This window comes from Taudactylus pleione, unplaced genomic scaffold, assembly GCF_031769625.1.
Source record: "Taudactylus pleione unplaced genomic scaffold, aTauple2 ptg000040l, whole genome shotgun sequence".
Taxonomy (NCBI): domain Eukaryota; kingdom Metazoa; phylum Chordata; class Amphibia; order Anura; family Myobatrachidae; genus Taudactylus; species Taudactylus pleione.
The window spans coordinates 19,620,648-19,642,133 of NW_028284442.1; the positions used below are offsets into that span (position 1 = coordinate 19,620,648).

At 42.8% G+C, this 21,486-nt stretch overlaps 1 protein-coding gene across 1 annotated transcript in view; it reads right to left on the reverse strand.

Annotated features, from left to right (window-relative positions):
* The window catches only part of NDUFA12 (NADH:ubiquinone oxidoreductase subunit A12), a 45,578-nt gene extending 24,300 nt beyond the window's left edge, over window positions 1-21,278 (reverse strand). The window contains exons 1-3 of the mRNA XM_088453832.1: window positions 21,077-21,278; window positions 19,079-19,161; window positions 14,642-14,729 (exon numbers count right to left, since the gene is read on the reverse strand). Coding sequence (XP_088309958.1) covers window positions 14,642-14,729; window positions 19,079-19,161; window positions 21,077-21,165 — 260 coding nt within the window. The 5' untranslated portion in view covers window positions 21,166-21,278. The remainder of the gene's footprint in view (window positions 1-14,641; window positions 14,730-19,078; window positions 19,162-21,076) is intronic.
* Window positions 21,279-21,486: the final 208 nt, after the last annotated feature.

A 21,486-nucleotide genomic window follows, 5' to 3' on the forward strand; every position in this document is an offset into this window, starting at 1 on the left:
TCGAAAAAAAGTGCAGAATTGGGGTTTAGGGGTGCAGGCTTAAAAAAAATAGCCTGCACCCCTGGGAATGACATTTAAAAAAGAACTGTGTCAAAAAAAGTTTAAAAAAAAAAAAATAGGGACACCCCAAAAAATGAATTTAAAAATTGGGGTGAAAAAAAAAAAATTTGAAAAAAATTGTATAACAATAGGGAAATAGGTTCAGGGCTATTCTGCAAGTATGCGGCAGGTGTTTTGAAGAATAGAATTATAGCGGCAGGTGCACAAATGCAGAATTTTTTAAAATTTACTTTAGGGACTTAAAAATATGCTAGTACCCATTTTCATGTACCCCAAATTTGATGGGACCACTTAAAAAAAACGAAAAAAATAACCTAAGTGCTCTTCTGCAACACTTCTTCAATGTCGGGAAAAAAACACCTGCTGCGGCTATTTAAATCCCCGACTTTCAATTAAAGGCTAAAAACGGAGGTACCCATAGTGATCCCCCATGTTTTTACAACTTTAGGGGGGTCTTACAATTTTTTGAAGGAAAAATTCTTAACTTTACGCAAATCCAACTTCGGAGTTTCCCGTTTTCGTTAATTTTACATTGAATACGGGGATAAGCGGGAGAACGCCCGATACTTTAACGCAGGTAAAAACTCCGATATGAAACGTTAACTTCGACAGTGAAGTTAACCTTTCATATTGAATACCCGTTAGTATCTTAATTTTCTTTACTTCTTGTGTATTTTAAATTTCCCACCTATCCCTAATTATCATTATACAATTTTGTAATTCAAGATTAATATAATAATGTTCTCAATTTGTTTGTTGTTTTATCTTGTATTTGGTTCACAAATGTAAAATACTGTTAATGATTGTTTTGGAATAAAATATTGATAAAAAAAATAAAATAAAGAGGACTCCTGACATTCCCCATCCCATTAGTATGTGTAACAATGACTTTAGAACACGGAGCTCACTGATCATGTGTGTGTGCCAAGCATAGCAATAGCATTTATGTATTCCATTATAGAGTTTTTCAGCTCCTGCACAACGGAACTCACATCAACAAATTTTCTAAAAGCGTTTCGCACAAATAGGATTGATGAACAGCATAATCATTTCTCTTTCAACTGGCCAGAGCAAGTGTCAGAAAATCACACACATCATTTTGTATAGACACATAACTTCAAAGTGCAAGCAAGATATGTGTATTACGTTTGTTTTTATCCCAATATAATGGAGCTCCCTCTAGTGGTAAAATAGGTGCATTTACAGCAATGTTAAATAAATACCTAATAAAATACTTTTTATTCTATTAACAGTTTCTTATATAGCGCAACATATTCCGATGCGCTTTACAATTGGAAACATTGAACAAAACTGGGTAATAACAGACATATAGGTAGGAAGGCCCTGCTCGTAAGCTTACAATCTATAGGGAATTGGGCATTGATACACAAGGGTAGGTGCTATATATTGCATTTTGGTCCAGTCAGAATGCAGAGTTTCTTGGTGGCCTGTATGATCCAGTCACACAGGAATGTCAGCCAAATGTCAGGAGTATGTGAAAGAAAGAATGTGTGAGGTTGTGTGTGGACTGTGAAAGGAGATGTAATTAGCTATGGAAGCTGTGAATGTTATGTGGGCTGTTCTGGAATCTGATAAGCTTGTTTGAAGAGGTGAGTTTTCAGGGAACGCTTGAAGGTTTGGAGACTAGAGGAAAGTCTTATTGTGCGTAAGGCAAATCACATATTTATCCAAAGTCACTGAAAATAAAATTAAGCTTTAATATTGGATAAAATAGCAGGAATATAAGTATCTTTATACAAGCTGTAATTCAGGGGTGGCCAAAACGTCAATCGTCTTCGACCACACGAACGGTCGATCGCGGTAGACGTCTGGGAGTAGCCAGCAGCAGCCAATAATAGGCAGATTCTTATTGGCTGCTGCACCCAGGGCCAGCACATTGCGTTTAGTCGGCCCTGCGTCTACTCCATTTGCAGGGTGCCCGTTGGCACACGGGAGCTCCTTCCATGCAGCAGCAGCCATAGGCTGTAGCTCACTACTGAGCTCCGCCTTCCAGTCATGGAGTCTCGCCCATAGTGTTGATGCTGGGCGCGAGGAGCAGTAGGACGGTGGCGGGCACAGGAGCAGGGATTCAGGTATCATGTTGCGTATGTCTGTGTCTTTATATAGAAGCAGCACTACTACTGGGGGCACTGCATAAGAGGCACTACTACAGTGGGCACTGCATAAATGGCACTATTACTGGGGCATGGCATAAGGGGAACTACTACTGGGGGCATTGCATAAGGGGCACTACTGTGTGTCATAATGTGAATAAGGGACACCATGTGGTGCAATCTGAATCAGGGGCACTATGTGCGGTGTAATGTGAATAAGATTATGCTACTGTGTGGTGTAATTTGAATTGTGGATACTGTGTGCGATTTCGGCAAGGTCACAACCCTTTTTTGCATGCAAAGCTCCTTTTTCGGGCTCAGTAGATCACAAAAGGTTTTAGCTTTATAAGTAGATCACCAAGTCTGGCCATCCCTGCTGAAATTGGAAATTCATACACCTTAATTAACAGAAAACTAAAGTAGAACTTCCAGTACAGGTAGGACTAAGCTCTTTGAAATACTGATTCGCTGCATTAAATTTGTATTTGTCTCAGCTACAGATTAACTTTATTTAATGTTAAATTAAAAGTACTATAAAACTGAAAAACTAATAACTGTTTTACTACAGCAAAATAATATTTTTTTTCTATGTGACTTTTGTTTATTATCTCAGAAACACCAGAAGACAAGGGTAAGAGAAAAACACTAGCTTTAGAATTCTAGATTAGGTTATTTGCTGCTGTCAGGCATCTGCTCAGAAATCTAAAGCTAGTTTGTCTATGAATATATCTAAAATATGTTATAATGTAGCAAGTGTGCAGACACTAGAGAATAAAAAGAAACACTGAGAGGGAGGGAGAGAGTAGGCATGAAGAAAAAAAAAAAGAGGGGGAGGGGGAAAGTAAAGGCGCTTCAGTTAAACTCACTCTAAGCAGCTTACCAAAAATGAGAGGCTGGCACATTAATACCCCTTTTACACCAACCGAATAACCCGGGTTATTGCCGGGTCGACCCGGGTCGATGCTCTGTGTGAACGGCTCCCAGAAAAATTTCCCGGGTTGATTTACCCGGGAATCTTACTCGGGTTGAGAGCAGGTTTGAACACAGGTTGATCCCGTGTCATGTGGCAGTGTGAATGGGTGCTACCCTGTTTATTTGACCCGGCTAGCTCTGAAAGATGCTGATTGGAGCTTCTGGGGCACTGGCAGATGATGTAATTTGTCAGTGCCCTGCAGAGAGATGCACATGAAGCCATCGTTTGCCTGCCTAACCTCCTGCACCACAGCAGCCTGACCAGCAGCTACAAAAGCAGGCAGGCACACAGCCTGCCCCAGCCAGAACAGCAACTGTAGCAATGCTGTAAGCAGTCCCCACCCCTCTCTTTTGTTGCCTTTTGTGACCATCTTTGTCAGACCTTAAAACAGACCATTTTTAATGACTTCTATAGAGAAAAGCAGGGATTACCCGGGTCGAGTTGCAGTGTGAACGGGGTCTGAAGCAGAGTTCGACCCAGGATTGACCAGTGTTCAAATTCCAGGGTCGGACCCGGGATTTTGGTGTAAAAGGGGTATGTGGACACAAACAAAAACAGAATGCTGGGAGCGCTATCAGGTGAGAATGAATCTAATTCAGTGATTGCAAAATACACGATATAGCATGTTTTTACGTGCTACAGGCAGCGAGGGACTCACTTTTTAAAAATGAGAGGGTTCTGCAGGATGCGCTGTTACAGCCGGCGAATAACATCTTCAGCTTCTCCCCGCGTCCCCAACCAATCACTGCGGCCAGCAGCATCGCTTTGTGGGTGTCTGCGTGGGATGTGGGGCACTGTACAGCTCCTGGGTATAGAGGCACTGTGCAGCTCCTTGGTGTAAGGGCACTGTGCAGATGAAAGTGCCCTAATAAGCCTCGGGTCCACTGCATACATACTGCACAGATGCCCACTGCACACATACTGCCATCTACCCTTGCCCCCTCCCTATCCCCAGCACTTCCTGCCCTTACCCCTCTCTTAACCCAAGCTCTACTCCAATTTATTCCTGCCTTTACCCCCAGCTCTACCCCAACTGCTGCTTGAGCTTAACCCCCTCTACCGAACTGCTACCTGCACCCAGCACTGTCCCAACTGCTGCCTGCCCTCACCACCCCATAATATGTGATGTGGCCCAGAAACAGTGGAGTAGGACCCCAATTTGTTAAAGTGACACTCACTGCTAATTTAACAAATACAAATAATAGTAAAAAGCATACAAAAAAACATATAGAGCAAACATATAACAATGTATCATAAAACATGGAAAATAATGTAGACCAGTGAGACTTGCAGTCAAACAGTTAATTCATCGGTGTTGCAGATTAATTTAACAAACTATTGCCTTGCACCAAGAGAAAGAGTTACTAAATTACATAAAAAATAGTTTAAAGTCATTGAGCAAAAAAATGTCATAATAATGAAGGGGGGGGGGGGGGGGGGGGGGGGGGCGAGCCTCCGAACATCCACCGGTACAATTTTACTATTAATAAACATGTGCTGAATTATTGTGTCCGGCAAGATCTTCAGTATGCATTTACAAGGGACCAAGTCCACTGAACTCATTTGTATGGCATTGCTATCTGGATCATTGTCTATGATGGGCAGAGCTACTAAAACAGACCAAAGAGAGATTCATAACACTACAGAGAAACAGCCCATCTGGATTGCTGATTGCGGTGGATATCAATTATTTATACTGGACTCCAACTATAGACAGATTCGTGGGACTAAAGCGGTGTACACACCTGAAAGATATCTGCAGATGATGATTGTTCATACACACCGTACCACCATCACTGCCATCTGGCCGGGGGTTGCGTCGCGGCCTCCTCCTCGGCGGCCTATGCAACCAGTGTACGAGCGGTCGGCTGACGGACCATACACACAGCACAATGTGCAGATATATCTGCCATCGGCTGTGCTGAACAGACGACTCGATGTGTCTGTGAACGTCGTCGTTCACAGACATATCATCTGTACACACAATATATCACCTGTTCAATTAAACAGCCAATATGTTGGCCAGTGTGTACCCAGTATGCCCATATATCTGCGACGCATGGTCGCGATCCAGCGATGCGATGGGAAATGCCGGCGTTTCCGGGTGGAAACGCTGACCGCCCATCATCGATCCGTCGCAGGATCGCTGTCTTTTGACATGTTAAATGTCCCCGACTAGACAATCACGATCATTTTTTGAACGCGTTCGTCAAATCGGGAAAATCCAAAATGTTAGATTTCAGCGATCCTGCGATGATGGGTTGCAGCATCGCAGGATCGCGGCAATCCATCGCAGATGTATGGGGCCCTTAACTTATAAGGTTGGCAGATGCATGTAGATTATTAGATCTTTGCGATTTCTCAGAGGATCACATAATCTGATTTTGCTGGGACACTAACTACTGGGAAGATTGTCTTTTAATGCTCCACAATGAATGATGTACTTCAGATTCAGAAATGGCCCTATAACACTTTCCAGCCTGATGAGAAGCAACAATCACCTCTCCAAGATCTATACAAATGTCTTTTTAACACAAAAACCTGAACTCCAGCACAGGGCCGGCGCAACCCACTCACCAGAGCCTGCACTGCAGGGAGGCGCCAGGCTGGAGAGGCGCTCTCTTCCTGCAGCTGTTGCGGAGTCCGTTGCTGCTGCTGCAGGCTGCCACTGCGTCTGTCACACTGTATGACATGCAGTGGAAGCCTGCTGCAGCGAAGCACGGCTAAGCCTGGGCAGCTCTTCACACAGTCTCATCCTTTGCCGTGTTCCTCCTCCTGGCTGGGTCCCCCTTCCTCCCTTGATACTGCCTGACAGTGGGGCCAGCTGCCGGGAATACAGCAGAGACTGGAGTGAGAACACCACCTGACCTTGCAGGAAGTAGTAGTCTAGTAGGAAGTGGGCCGCTGTGAGAGGATTCCGGAGCAGCAGGAGAAAGTGTGCCTGCATTGTGCGATAGTGTTCGGTGAGGGCGGAGTCTGTGGAGACCGGGCGGTTACAGTCCTGGCTGGAGCTCACAGTGCTGCTTGTGCTTGTCCTGATTCCTACTATAGTGAGATGTGCACTGCTGAGCTGACACCCATAAAAGGTGAGTTACCAAGTAAAACAAGGTACAAAATGTTAAGATAGAAATAAATATTTTTATAGTTTTTTTTAATTAGGCATCACTTGTACTCTTTTTAGATTTAATAACTACAAGAGTAGTTGGCATCTGACAACTATATTTGGAAAGCTCTAATGCTGCTATTTATCATGCACGGGGGTTTCCCTGCACTTTGGTGGGATTTACCAGTAGCCTAATGCTGCAGGCAAGATTTTGTTAAAGTGAAATGTGCAGAAGTCAGTTAATGAACCCAGTGGTGATTCAGCTTCACTGCTCCACATTTATTAAAAAGCTGTTTGCTGTTGTTTGGATAAAAGGGAACACAGGTGACGTGTTATATCCCAGGTTAATGGCAATATGCTCTACCTGATTCTATAAATACTGTACATGGAAAAAAGCATAAGGGGGTAGGTAGAAGGAGAATGCACTGTAATTAGTAAAAGCTGCAGGAGGGCTGACATAAGCCAATCATTTAAAGTCCTCTAAATTTGTTAATTTGACAAACAAAACTTTGAATGAAGTGACTGACAGTAACAAATTGCTAAATGGTGTATATCTGCACTAAAACCATAGCAAGCAATCAGCAAGTAATCCTCAATGTGTAATTTATACACAACTATGTGCAACAAAAGTAAAGACCAGGCACAACTAAATGCATCACCCAATCTGCTCCCATGCATCTGAATCATGTAGATACCGGAGACATATGGTAATGGATGAGAGGATGTGTTCAGGGCGTGAGGGAAAGAGGAGGGGAATGGATGAAAGAATGGAACTGGACTGTGAGGGATGGAGGAGGATGACGGAGGAGTGGATATAGCCAGGGAAAAAGGAGGGTGATGGAGGATAGGATGAAGCCAGAGAGCGAGGGAAGGAGGAGGCTGATGGAGGATAGGATGAAGCCAGAGAGCGAGGGAAGGAGGAGGCTGATGGAGGATAGGATGAAGCCAGAGAGCGAGGGAAGGAGGAGGCTGATGGAGGATAGGATGAAGCCAGAGAGCGAGGGAAGGAGGAGGCTGATGGAGGATAGGATGAAGCCAGAGAGCGAGGGAAGGAGGAGGCTGATGGAGGATAGGATGAAGCCAGAGAGCGAGGGAAGGAGGAGGCTGATGGAGGATAGGATGAAGCCAGAGAGCGAGGGAAGGAGGAGGCTGATGGAGGATAGGATGAAGCCAGAGAGCGAGGGAAGGAGGAGGCTGATGGAGGATAGGATGAAGCCAGAGAGCGAGGGAAGGAGGAGGCTGATGGAGGATAGGATGAAGCCAGAGAGCGAGGGAAGGAGGAGGCTGATGGAGGATAGGATGAAGCCAGAGAGCGAGGGAAGGAGGAGGCTGATGGAGGATAGGATGAAGCCAGAGAGCGAGGGAAGGAGGAGGCTGATGGAGGATAGGATGAAGCCAGAGAGTGAGGGAAGGAGGAGGCTGATGGAGGATAGGATGAAGCCAGAGAGTGAGGAAAGTCAGAGGCTGATGGAGGATAGAATGAAGCCAGGGAGGGAAGGAGGTGGCTGATGGAGGATAGGATGAAGCCAGGGAGGGAAGGAGGAGGCAAATGGAGGCTATGCTATGTTTCTGTTTCCCGTGGCAAAGTTTAAAGGCAGGTTGAGGCAGCAAGTGCAGTAGGGTCATGGACGGGCCTGGCAGGGCAAAATTAAGGTGTAGTCCGGGCGCCACAGACATAAATTGCAATTAAATTCAGGCGAATCTATGATCAGGCGCAATCTGGCTAATGGATGGTCTGGACTGAATTTAAACATAAATGTAATTTATGTCGTGACTGCCCAGTCAGGAACTGATTTCATTGCCCAGCATTGTCCACCTCAGAGCGGGTGGATAATGCTTGTGATAAGCAGCGCCGCTGCCGGCAATAGCATGCAGACCGGCAGTTTACAGTGACGTACGTAATGACATCGTGGTGTGCACGCACAGCCGCTCTCTCTGTGTAAGGTACGCTGTGCCCAAGAAGAGGAGCAACGGAAGAGATGCATCAGCTGCGCACTGCAACGCCAAGAGAAGGACCCGCAAGGGGGGGGGGAAGAGAGAGAGAGAGAGAGAGAGAGAGAGAGGGGGAGAGAGAGAGAGAGAGAGAGAGAGAGAGAGAGGGAGAGAGGGAGAGAGGGAGAGAGGGAGAGAGGGAGAGAGGGAGAGAGGGAGAGAGGGAGAGAGGGAGAGAGGGAGAGAGGGAGAGAGGGAGAGAGGGAGAGAGGGAGAGAGGGAGAGAGGGAGAGAGGGAGAGAGGGAGAGAGGGAGAGAGGGAGAGAGGGAGAGAGGGAGAGAGGGAGAGAGGGAGAGAGGGAGAGAGGGAGAGAGGGAGAGAGGGAGAGAGGGAGAGACCTATCCCTGACGGAGGTGAGGAGGGCGCACATTTATAGTTTGCAGGAGGGCCCCGAACATCTTAGCGCCGGCCCTGCTCCAGCACCAACTGCCATGAGGCATTAGTGTTCCCTAATGGTCGACATATGAAGTGCACTTGATTAGCAGTACCGTGCTAAAACTACTTTCCTAAGATGGAAAAAATAAGAGTCTAGATTTGTCACACAAGATTAGATTATCAATTTTTGGCATTGGTGAGGACTAAATGACTTACATATAAGGGCATAATGGAAAAACAGCTTTGAAAGAGGGCGTAAATACAAATGTGCACAAATTGTGCTGAGGATTACAGCAGTAAAAGCGTTTATGTTAAACCCAGAGCAGAGTGGGGAAGTTGCCATCCATACGGGGCATAATCCAGGTGGTGTCTCAGCCAGTGGATACTGAGAGTTGGCGTAGTTGACAGATCTTTGAATATAAACACAACTGCTTGGAATAATTGTGTTGATTACTTCTGTCAGAAGGGAGAGAGACCCTTATTCTAACTACTAAAAGATGACTTGTCTAATAGTTAGAGAGATTATTCATAACTGCTGTCACAGCAGTACTTCTTTATCTGGTCTCTCAATGAATTGAAAATCTGGATGATCACCAGATGTATGGGAATAGCGTTCCCGCTAGGCTGTTTTAGCGGGGCGCTGCGGCCTGCCCTATTTCTGAAAGGCAGAAAGCACCCTGCCCTCCACTGAGACAGCCTGTGGGTTCTGTCTCCACCTGCGGGTCACAGTGTCCCGCGGGTGGTCAAAATGGCGGCGCAGCAGTTACAGCCGGTGAATGGATGCCGGGCGCACCGCTTGGGGGCTGTCCGGCTCCGTAAGTACCGCACACGCCCCCAGGAGTGACGAAAAGGGGACGCGTCATAAAGACACGCCCCCTGTTCGGGCGCGTGCAGAAGTGCCCTAGCTCTAGGTACGGCGCCCTGCCTGCTGCCAGACCTAGAGTGAACACTATGGGACTGCATTATATTCACACCATTATTTGAAACACTCTCTTGCATTTAATAAATAAGTGTTGGACAGGAGACCTCAACTCAGCATCTAAGTAACTTAAAGTTAACAGCAATTATCGCATGCAACTTTACAACATATGACTTAATATTGTAATATACTACACAACTGTAATAGCTGGGTTGTTGTGCTGTGTGTGAGCAGTGTTGCGTGTTAGGGGAGAATAAGAGCTATGGTTTAGGATTAACTGTTTATTATTATTACAATGGGTTAAGGGAGGCGTACTACATAAATTAGCAAATTAAAAAATTCTAATAGATTAAAGGAATTTCTACGCATGGATATTTTTGGTTATATAATAAACTCTGAAGAGTAGGAGAAGGCGGGGATAGTTGTTACAAAAATTATTTAAAAAATTCAAGTATCGCAAAAATCTTTAAATCACAACCAAAACAGAAATATTTACAAACAAAACCTTAAGCTGCATACACACGCAACGATATAGTAAATGATTTCCGTTCATTTTTTCAAGGAAAAAATGAACGAAAATCGTTTACTAAAATCGTCAATTTACTAAATGTAATGAACGATTTTTTTTTTAACTACAAACGATTTTTGCATATTCCCTTACTGAAAATCGTTGAGTTGGTCAGTCTGACTGAACTACAAACGTGAACACGCATGAGCGATAATCGATCATTTTAACTCAGAGAGTGAACGTTATCGTTAATTGTTCAAAAAATCGTTATGTGTGTATGCACTTTTATTCTTTCTTCTATTTATATTGGGTGTAAAGGTCCCCATACACGTTGCGATATGCAGTTTGTGATCCGATGGCCGACATATCCGGCGGTCCCCACACGGAGCGATTGGGTGGCTGACCTCCCGATATGCCGTCACTCCCCTCTCCCACCCGCATAACGCTGCATGGGATCGTACATCAGATCAAGTGAACATGCAGTAAGATCTGGAGGTGCGATGTACGATCACACAGGATCGCGCACTGGCCGATATCATGCCCACACACGGTACAATATAGCAGCGATAGCATACCAATCCGTCAGATCGGCTGCTATATCCCACCGTGTATGGAGGCTTTAAGTTACATCCAATAATTATTATCAACAATAATAAAACAGATTTTTTGGAACAAAAATAATCGTAACAATCTGCACCCGACAGGGGTAGGTTGTTATGGGGTTGGGGCAAATTTTTCCCAATAAAATAATCCAAACAAAATCTTAATATAAAAAGCGTTCATTAGAAAACTTTGTACATTTATCACAAAATCACATTGGCATATATCTGGTATATAGTCTGCCGACAATGACAGACATCACTCATCGTCTTCACTGCCGATTTCTGATTCACAATTAGTGCAAGTAAATGCTACTGCATCACCTGTTACGTAAGCAATATGAGCCCACTCTTTACATGCAATACACTGGACCCACTCCTAGCCAGGCTTCAACAGATTGCATCTCTTAGCACACATTATAAAGAAACACTCGTCTTCAGAACTCGATGTTTTGGCTACTTTTTTTTTTTCTTCAGATTTTGAGGTCATCTTCTTAAGCCGCCCATACACGGTGCGATATGTACCCTGCGACGAGACGGGGGACCCAACGGCCAACATATCAGACGGTCCCCCACACACTGTGCGATCGTGTGGACGGCCGCCGATATGCCGTCACCCCCCTCCCCACCCCGCATAGTGCTGCATGGGATCATACATCGCATCCCCAGATCAAGTGTACCTGCAGTAAGATCTTTAGGTGCGATGTACGACCCCACGGTACGATATAGCAGCGATATTGTATCAATCCGTCGGATCGGCTGCTATATCGCACAGTGTATGGGGGCCTTTAGCCTTTTTATTTTTGCCTTCATTCCACAGTGAATATTTCTTAACTTTCTGTAGTTTTGTTTCTTTTTTCATTTCTTATATTTGCCTCTAGTTCTAGTTGGTATTTAATGTGATTGTCAGAGTAACAACTTGCCTCCGATACTGTGCAACAACTTGCCCCAAGTGAAGTCAGACAACCAAGATGGCCATAGTTTGATTTCTGTGCTTCAATTCACAATTGTGACAATGACAATAAATACACTAATAGTCTGTGATTCTAACAAAATTAATGATAAACCCTTACCTTTACCAAACCAGCCAATATACGACTTCTAGGCGAAATATATTACTTTGGAACAAGAAACATAAGTTTGTTTAGGTACCTATTACATAAACACATCTGCATTAGCATTGTTTCGCTGAGCACTGATGGTAACATGTTTAAAATTGTTCCCAGTCGCACAAGCCATGGCACGACGTGGGGCTGGTTTTAGATTCATGCCTCTAACAACTAGCCCCGCCTTCCCCTACGAGAGTGAAAGACAATTATAGGGGCAGTTATTGTAGATATTGGAACTATAAGTTTAAAGGTAATTTCATAGTATAAATATCCTTTAATAATCATGACAGTATAATTTTGTTGTTGACTTGCCTTTACCTACTATCCTCATTCTAATAAATCTTCTTGAGAGTTTATTTACTTTAACTAGTACATAATGAAAAAAGCCTAAAGTGGATAGGTAGGTGTCCATCAAATCTATAGTAACAGATCATAAAAGGTTTCCCCGAGACAACATCTGGTGGACACCTCTCTAATATCAAGAGACTTGGGTGGAGGCACTGCAGAGACAAGAAATACAGAAAAGAAGCAAGTATTTTATTGTGTAACCCAGAGGTTCCCAAAGTCCGCCATTACAGTCCACGTTTTAGGGATATCCAAGCTTGAGTCCAGATGGTTAAATCAAATTGATTGAGGTACTAATTAAGTCACCTGTGCTCAAGCATGGGTATCCCTAAAACGTGGACTGCAATGGCGGACTTTGGGAACCTCTGGTGTAACCCTTTCATCTATTTCAACAACAGGAGAGCAGGTGTTAAACATACATCTATTTTTAGATATATTAGACTTGCAAAAAATTGGAAATGAGCTGTTTTCCGACTAGCGTCAGTATGGGTTGGGTATGCAATACTGGCAGTCGGGATCCCTTCCCCCCTTTTCCCCCCAACTCTCCCTTCTTGCACCCTAACACTACCCGTTAGCGCCAAAACCTAACTCTCCCCCCTTGGTGCCTAACTCTAACGTCCCCCCCCAGTGATACCTAACCCTCCCCTAGTGGTGCCTAAACCTAACACACACACACCCGTGTCTAACAGCCAAGACGCCCCAATGTACCTTCGTTTGAGATGGCCGCTGCCGAGATGCCAGAGTCGGGATATAGTCGGGATATAGACTGGCGTCGGGATTTCGACGCCTATCTTTAGTCTAGGGTCGGGATTTCAATTGCCGACATACTAACTACATCCCCAACAGTATAAAGAAAGTTCAATTTACATAGTGGAAACAAAGATCCCTTAATCATTTAAATTGAAAATAAAAAAATCAAAATTGATGCATGTAACATGTGGTAAAGAACACAATATCAAACATCACTCAGCATTCTGACTTGTTAGAGGTATGGATGTGAGCAGTGATTTGTCCTGTACTTTCATTCAGTATAAAGGATTTAAAATGCATTTTAAATGGTGGAAAACTCAGTAATGTCTAGTACCATATTGTATAATACATTCCATTTCACCCACCACAACATCTAAAAAGCATATGTGTATATTTTCACCATGACTAGTGCCTTCTGTTAAAATATATAACTATTTTTAACGTACAAATGACTGGTGTATGATGTGGAAAAAATGCACATCATTATGCATCACACTTTTTCTGGTACCTTGGGAGGTCCTCAGGAGTTACCCCTCATCACTCGTCAGTCATAGCAAGGCATTTGTGAGACATGGATACTTGACTGATAATTGTTGATGTCCTGAAGTGAACACTATAGACACTTAGGGGGGAATTCAATTAGCCACGGTACTTTACCTCCTGGTAATTGATCCCCCAGCCTAATTCATTTAGCCCCAAAGTCGGAATTTATTGGGGGCGTGACTTAATCGTGGGAGGCCTGGCCTCTGTGAGCCCCTCAGCCAAGGGCAAATCAGAGGGGCCGCAATCAGTGTGATCGCACACCCCCGCAGAGGAAAGTAGACTGCTGCTGCTGCTCAGCGGCAGCAGTTTCCCTGGTCGTACTGCAGCCCAGTACCCAGCAGCGTGTACTGGGCTGCTGACAGGAAGCTGGCACTACTGGGGATTTTTTTTCACCTGCCCGGAGGCAAGTGAAACAAAATCCCCAATAAGTGACTTTTTTAGCGGCCATGATCATGAAAACACATGGTTCGGGGAACTTATCCCAGATCCTGTGCTTTCGCCCGAAAAGGGGAATATTTTTGTGCGAGAAAAATAGGGGGTAATTGAATTGTCTAAAAAATAAAATCATAGTAAAGTACTGTTTTTACTGCATAAAAAAAAAATATTGTGTGCAATTGAATTCCCCCCTTCATAAGGTATACTTTTCAGTTGACAATGTGCAGGTGTGATGCATAACGTGATAGTGATATCAATAGTATGACCAGCATTGCTTAGTTGCCACGTCTAACTGCGTAGAATGGATCTAAAGCAGCAACATATTGTCCTGGAAAGTGTCCCATTGCCATATTCTCAAAATACATATGTAGACAGAAAACGGACTACCAGTGCCAATTATGAAGCATTTCTGGCTACCAACATTTACAAGAGCAGCAGATAATCCCATAATTTTGAAACAAATGAAGCCAATAGTTGTGGAATCTGCTGGTACAATATGAATAAAGTCTTTCTATTCATTGTTACTGAACAATGGCTGAAATTGTGACATGTGCACAAACATTACAGCAACAGATTTTATTTCCATTATGCGGTATTACCACAAGTGACAATTTCTAACACATACTCCTGATATATGTGTAACAGATTAATAACAGGCACAGCAATAATAAAAAAAGAAAAAGAAGGATAATGGTTATTTTTATTAGGTTCTATTTCCTCATCATGTCCATTTTGCATGTATGAAGGCAGTTTATACATTATAAATGTTCATAAGCAACCCTTTGGCACTGTTTACGAAACAGACATGAACTCACCATTCAGGGGGCACCATACTACCATCCACATCCCAGTACGTTGGTTTCCCATTCATCTCACTTGTGTACTCTACCCATCGGTGACGTCCTGAAAGAATAGCAAAAGAGAAGTGTAAGGGAGCACCTATAGACTATGGGAGAGAATATGGCCAATGACAGAGTTATATACTATATACAAGTTACAGGGCACCAGACAGGAAGATGATTTTTAAGTGATTTTAAAATATTGGACATTGTCAGTGCTAAGATTTCTTTATATAATCCTGAAATTATTAAATTATATATTTTAACAGTTCCTATTTGTAAGTGATGGTGACAATTGTTGTTTATAACAATTCCATTTTGCATGCATTGCAGTCCCTGTATTTTGTCAGCGTAAGCCACACATTGGCATTCATGTCTAATAGTTTACATAATGATCATAATACCTACAGATTTGTACTCATACACTTATCCTTTTTGTACTACAGTATATGGCGCAAGGCGCGACTTACAGTCAGGTCCATAAAAATTTGGACATTGACAGAATTTTCATGTTTTGGCCTCTATTCACCACCACAATGGTTTTGAAATGAAACAAACAAGATGTGCTTTAGCTGCAGACTTTCAGATTTAATTTGAGGGTAATTACATCCAAATCAGGTGAACGGTGTAGGAATTACAACAGTTTCAATATGTGCCTCCCACTTTTTAAGGGGCCAAAAGTAATGGGACTATCAACTCAAAAGCTATTTCATGGACAGGTGTGGGCCAGTCCCTCATTATTTCATTATCAATTAAGTAGGTAAAAGGTCTGGGGTTGATTCTAGGTGTGACATTTGCATTTGGAATCAATTGCTGCCGACTCTCAATATGAGATCCAAAGAGCTGTTCAGTGAAGCAAGCCATCATTAGGCCGAAAAATCAAAACAAACCCATCAGAGAGATAGCAAAAACATTAGGTGTGGCCAAATCAACTGTTTGGAACATTCTTAAAAAGAAAGAACGCACCGGAGAGCTCAGCAACAGCAAAAGACCCGGAAGACCACGGAAAACAACTGTGGTGGATGACAAAAGAATTATTTCCCTGGTGAAGAAAAACCCCTTCACAACAGTTGGCCAAATCAAGAACACTCTCCAGGAGGTAGATGTATATGTGTCAAAGTCAACAATCAAGAGAAGACTTCACAAGAGTGAATATAGAGGGTTCACCACAAGATGCAAACCATTGGTGAGCCACAAAAACAGGAAGACCAGATTAGAGTTTGCCAAACAACATCTAAAAAAGCCATTACAGTTCTGGAACAACATCCTATTGACAGATGAGACAAAGATCAACTTGTACCAGAGTGATGGGAAGAGAAGAGAAGGAAAGGAACTGCTCATGATCCAAAACATACCACCTCATCAGTGAAGCATGGTGGTGGTAGTGTCATGGCGTGGGCATGTATGGCTGCCAATGGAACTGGTTCCCTTGTATTTATTGATGATGTGACTGCTGACAAAAGCAGCAGAATGAATTCTGAAGTGTTTCGGGCAATATTATATGCTCATATTCAGTCAAATGCTTCATAACTCATTGGACAGCGCTTCACAGTGCAGATGGACAATGACCCAAAGCATACTGCAAAAGCAACCAAAGAGTTTTGTAAGGCTAAAAAGTGGAATGTTATGCAATGGCCAAGTCAATCCCCTGACCTGAATCCGATTGAGCAGGCATTTCACTTGATGAAGACAAAACTGAAGGGAAAATGCCCCAAGAACAAGCAGGAACTGAAGACATTTGCAGTAGAGGCCTGGCAGAGCATCACCAGGGATGAAACCCAGTGTCTGGTGATGTCTATGTGTTCCAGACTTCAGGCTGTAATTGTCTGCAAAGGATTTGCAACAAAGTATTAAAAAGTGAAAGTTAGATTTAGGATTGTTTAGTTTGTCCCATTACTTTTGGCCCCTTAAAAAGAGGGAGGCACATATAGAAACCGTTGTAATTCCTATACCGTTCACCTGATTTGGATGTAATTACCCTCAAATTAAATCTGAAAGTCTGCAGTTAAATCACATCTTGTTTGTTTCATTTCAAAGCCATTGTAGTGGTGAATAGAGGACAAAATATGAAAATTCTGTCAATGCCTCAATATTTATGGACCTGACTGTAGATACTCCACAGCGAGTAACGATTGCTTGAGTACTTTCTCAAGAATTTTTCGTCTTAATTCACTAACAGTGCTCTAACTAGCAAATAGTGTACTAAGTACTGTTTTTACGAGGGTGAGTCAAATATTATCCACATTCCAGTTATATTAAAACTTCTGTTGGCCCCAGCAAGATGGGTAATAAAAATAACTCATGGAACAGCAAAAACAGAAGCGTTTGGACATCTGCAAACCAAAATTTGGTCAGATACTCTAAAGAAGATGAAAGTTTCTTAAAAATAATAATTACTGGTGACGAGATATGGATTCATCACTATGAGCCTGATTGTAAACGGCAGAGTATGTAATGGAAACATCCTCAATCGCCGAGCAAGAAAAACTTCAAAAGTCAACCATCAGCTGGGAAATTGATGCTTACAGTTTTCTGGGATTCTCAAGGGCCAGTATTGGAACATTATCAGGATAAGGTTCAACAATCAACAGTGCTCATTACAGTGAGATACTCCCTGAAGAGCTGAAGCTCAAAATCCAGACAAAACGCAGATGACTGCTATCCAAGAGTGTTGTGTTGTTGTATGACAATACACATCCGCACACCACTGTTCACACTCTCCAAAAACATAATTTTGAGGTTTTAAAGCATCCTCTCTATAGTCCTGATATTGCCCCATCGGACTATCACCTGTTTGGTCCCCTGAAAGAAGCCCTAAGAGGATGAAGATTCACGTCTGATGAAGAGGTGACGAGAGCGGTGCATTCATGGCTCGCAGCTTAGCCTAAAACATTTTTTAATGAGGGAATACGAAAGCTTGTTGACAGATGGACAAAGTGTATGAAAAGCAAGGAGATTATGTCGAAAAATAATGTATTTGTCTTTTCAGAAAGTTGATCAAAATAAATTCTACAGCCAGAGTGCGGATAATTTTTGACTCACCCTCATATATTTTGTCTCAAAGACAATCGATCCATCGGCGGATCATGATTGGCAAATCAGTGAAATCCAACATGTTGGATTTCACCGATCCTGCAATGCCGTGTTGCAGGATCACAACACGATCCGTCGGTAGTGTTTGGGCCCCTTTAAGCACTAGGAGGGATGGTTAGGCACCAAAGTGAGGGTTAGGGTGACGATTAGAGCTAGAAAGAAAAAAAAAATGTCTACCATTTTTAGGTCAACCATTTCAATGTCGACCTTTTGTACCTGTCGATTTTCATCCATGTCAAACTATTGCCTGTCTACCAGTTGGTGTCAATCTTTTAGACTGTCTATCTAAATACTGTAGATATTTTAATCTACACCCTACCCATCTTAGAATGAAATTGTAGCTACTTATTAAAAAAAAACAAAAAAAGTATAACCCATTTAGGGCCGGATTCAATTAGCTTTGTTTATTTACTACACGAGGAAAAGGGTTGTCTTGGAATTTTACGCCTAAGGCTATTCAATTAAAAGCCCTTTTCCATGTGCACTAAATATGCCGCAATAAGGGAGAAAGCTCTATTTAACAAGGATTTCTGTTCAAGCCTCAGGAGGAGGTGAACAGAAACCCGTTGCCGCAAGCTGTAATTGAATAGCCCTGGGTACTGCATCTTGGATAATTAGCCCTACAAAGTTAACTGATTTCGGTCTTTAGTGTGTATAACTAAAATTAACTAATAGCAAATAATATTTTTTTCTACAATGTAATACATAACCTGGCTTGCATAATAATCTTATGAATATTTTCCTATTGGGAACCTCCCCAGGTGAGGAGTATGGACAGCACAGGTCTAGAGACTTATTAGGAGAGAAGAAAAAAGCTGAACATACCACCAGAAATCTAGCATGCCATGTTAAAAAACAGCTGTAAGCATCATAGAGTGTACTTATTATTGGAGTGACTATGTGGATCCCCTTCCATCAACATAATCTATGGAGTTTTGTGGAACTATCTGGAAAGGCCCAAAATGTAATATCCCTGTACCAACATCAGGGGTTGCAAAGTGCATGGCTTTCTCTGTCTGGGTAGGGACTATACCTGGGACATTTTTTACCATTCTCTTTATATGGAATACTTAGAACCATTTAACAAAAAATATGTTTCAATACAATGTCAGATGTTGAATTATGAAATTGTAAAGACACATCAGCAATAAGCTAGAAAATTCTAAGTCTAACCCCCAATTGCTGAAGTAAATGTAATACACTGTATGTAGTGAGATCAGTAAAAGGACATTTAGAAATTGTAATGTTATGAATTGATTGGAGAATATCAAAATAATAATCATTCACAAAATATCTAGCATAACTAGAAACTGGTCTTACCAAAAAAGTTACGCTTGTCTTCAAAATACTTGTTGCCATACTTGTCTACACCAACAAGTGCGCCAGTTTTTAGGTCATTAACTCTGCAAGAGAGTCACAAATTGTAAAATAAATTCACATTTAAAAAAAAGCATGTAATTGCACAGTAGCACCTCAACTTCAATGTTAATGTTGTAACTAATACCCCTTTTCCACCAAAATTCCGGGTCTGACCCGGAGTTGGAACAGAGTTCCTATCTGGATCAGACCCGGAATTTAGCGGGCGGCGACTAGGGATATTCCCGAGTTGGCGACGCCCACACCGGAGTCGGGTCTGCATAGACCCAGCGTTCCCGGCATGAAAGTGGTCGCTTGGAGATAACGTCATCTCCAAACGCCACTGACGGCGCAATCAGCCGGCTTGCAGCACACTCCAGGTCATCGTGACCCGGAGTGCGCTGTTCTCACAGCAGGGTTTCACGGGCTATCCCCGTGTTAAACCCTGCTATTTACCTGGGTTACCCGGCGATCCATCTTTCTCCCCTTTTACACCAGGGAACTGCCCGGGTTAACCCTGCAATTACCCGGGTTTTAGCTCCGGGGTAAAAACTTGTTTTCATTAATGTTAATTTCTTGACAACAAGAAACACCCTGAAACTTGAAAGTATTTTTTTCTTCTTGGAAGTGAATCTATTCAAAGCAACGTCCATGAAGAGCCATATAAAAGGCTTGAATGCATGTACGTCGCAGCCACCAACATCGCACATTTTACCGTTGGAGAAGAAAAAAGTGTAATGTTGACCTGCCATAATTGCCAGAAATCTGCGCAGATGGATATCTCTAATGCACATCCAACTTTAAATTTGTGTAAGCTTGGTGATACAAAAAGCCAACATAAACTAATGGACCCCATACATCTACTGACAGATCACGGGATCCTGCAATGGGATCGGAAACGCCGATCGGCGGCCATCGATGTACCGTGCGCGATCAGTCAGCATTCTCCATGTTAAATTTCACTAATGTGCCAATCACGATCATATTTTGATTATGATCAGCAAATCTGTGAAATCCAACATGATTTCACCGATCCTCCGACCCGGCATCGCGGCGATCATTAGCAGATGTATGGGGGCCTTTAGCTAGAGGTTCCCAAACGCAGTCCTCAAGGCAGATATCTATGGTTGAGCACAGATAATTAGTACCTCAGTAAATTTGATTTAATTAAGTCATCTGTGGTCAAGCATGGATATAATTAAAACCTGGACTGTTAGGGTGCCTTGAGCACAGAGTTTGGGAACCTCTGGACTAAGCAGTAAACAACATGCATGTGGAAACATCCAATGTCTGGTTTTGGCATGCAAATTGTATTTTCACAATATGTTTAAAATTACCCCGCAGGGCAGACAGGGGGAGATGATATTTTATAGGACCATTTTCACTCATGAAAAGATTGCTATGTTCAAAACATGTCAAGTGACACCAAGACAATATATGACATGACTTGCAGCGTTACTGAGATTATACAGCTACTGCCACCATAATCTCAGGTCTGGAACGTATTTTATCTGACTCAGGAACAATGGGGAAACCATCTAATAGGAGGTGCCGAAAACCTGAATAATGTTACTAAGATATTGGGAAAAATGTGAATAATATAAAGAAAATATTTGTTTGTATCACTTCGCATGTATGTAATTATAATTCTCAATATATATATATATCCTGGGGAGACTACCACTTTATACAGCAATGCCATACTCTTACTAGTAACATGCATTCTACATAATTAATAACGTTGGAATAATAATAATAAACCTGTGTCACATGAGGAAGCTCAGGCTACAGCCTGACACGCACCCTCACTAACCCCAGCATTGTGCATGTTTATCAGAGGACAGTTAGCTTCCTCTCTGGTGCAAGGTGACAGCCAAGGTGGAACAGGGATAGACATGACTACAGCACCCATTTACACTGCTGCCCGCCAGGTATGGGGTCCGCTTAGTTTCCGAGACTAACCTGAGAAGTTGCCACATAGAACCCCAGAGTCCCCCGTGTGCCCGGACCTGCTGCAGCGCCCTCCGGACCAGCTGCAGATATTCCGCCATCTTCTGTGTGGCTGTAGAAGCCAGCCACTGCCAGTGACAGTGTCCGCCTCGGAAAGCGCTCCGGGTGAAAACAAGAACGTTACACTGACAGTTCCGGCATATCGCTTGGTGAATGCTGGTGCAGCCACCGTACAAACGCTTTAAAAAAAAAAAAAAAAAAAGACTAGTTGACGGGAACATTTGATGATGAGCAACCCACTTGTCTTTTAAAACAAAATGTAAATGCTCATAACCACACTTTCAATCATTTCATAGATTTTAATTGAAAAAATGTCCTCATATGATCGTTTCATTGAACAATTTGTACACACAAATGTATCA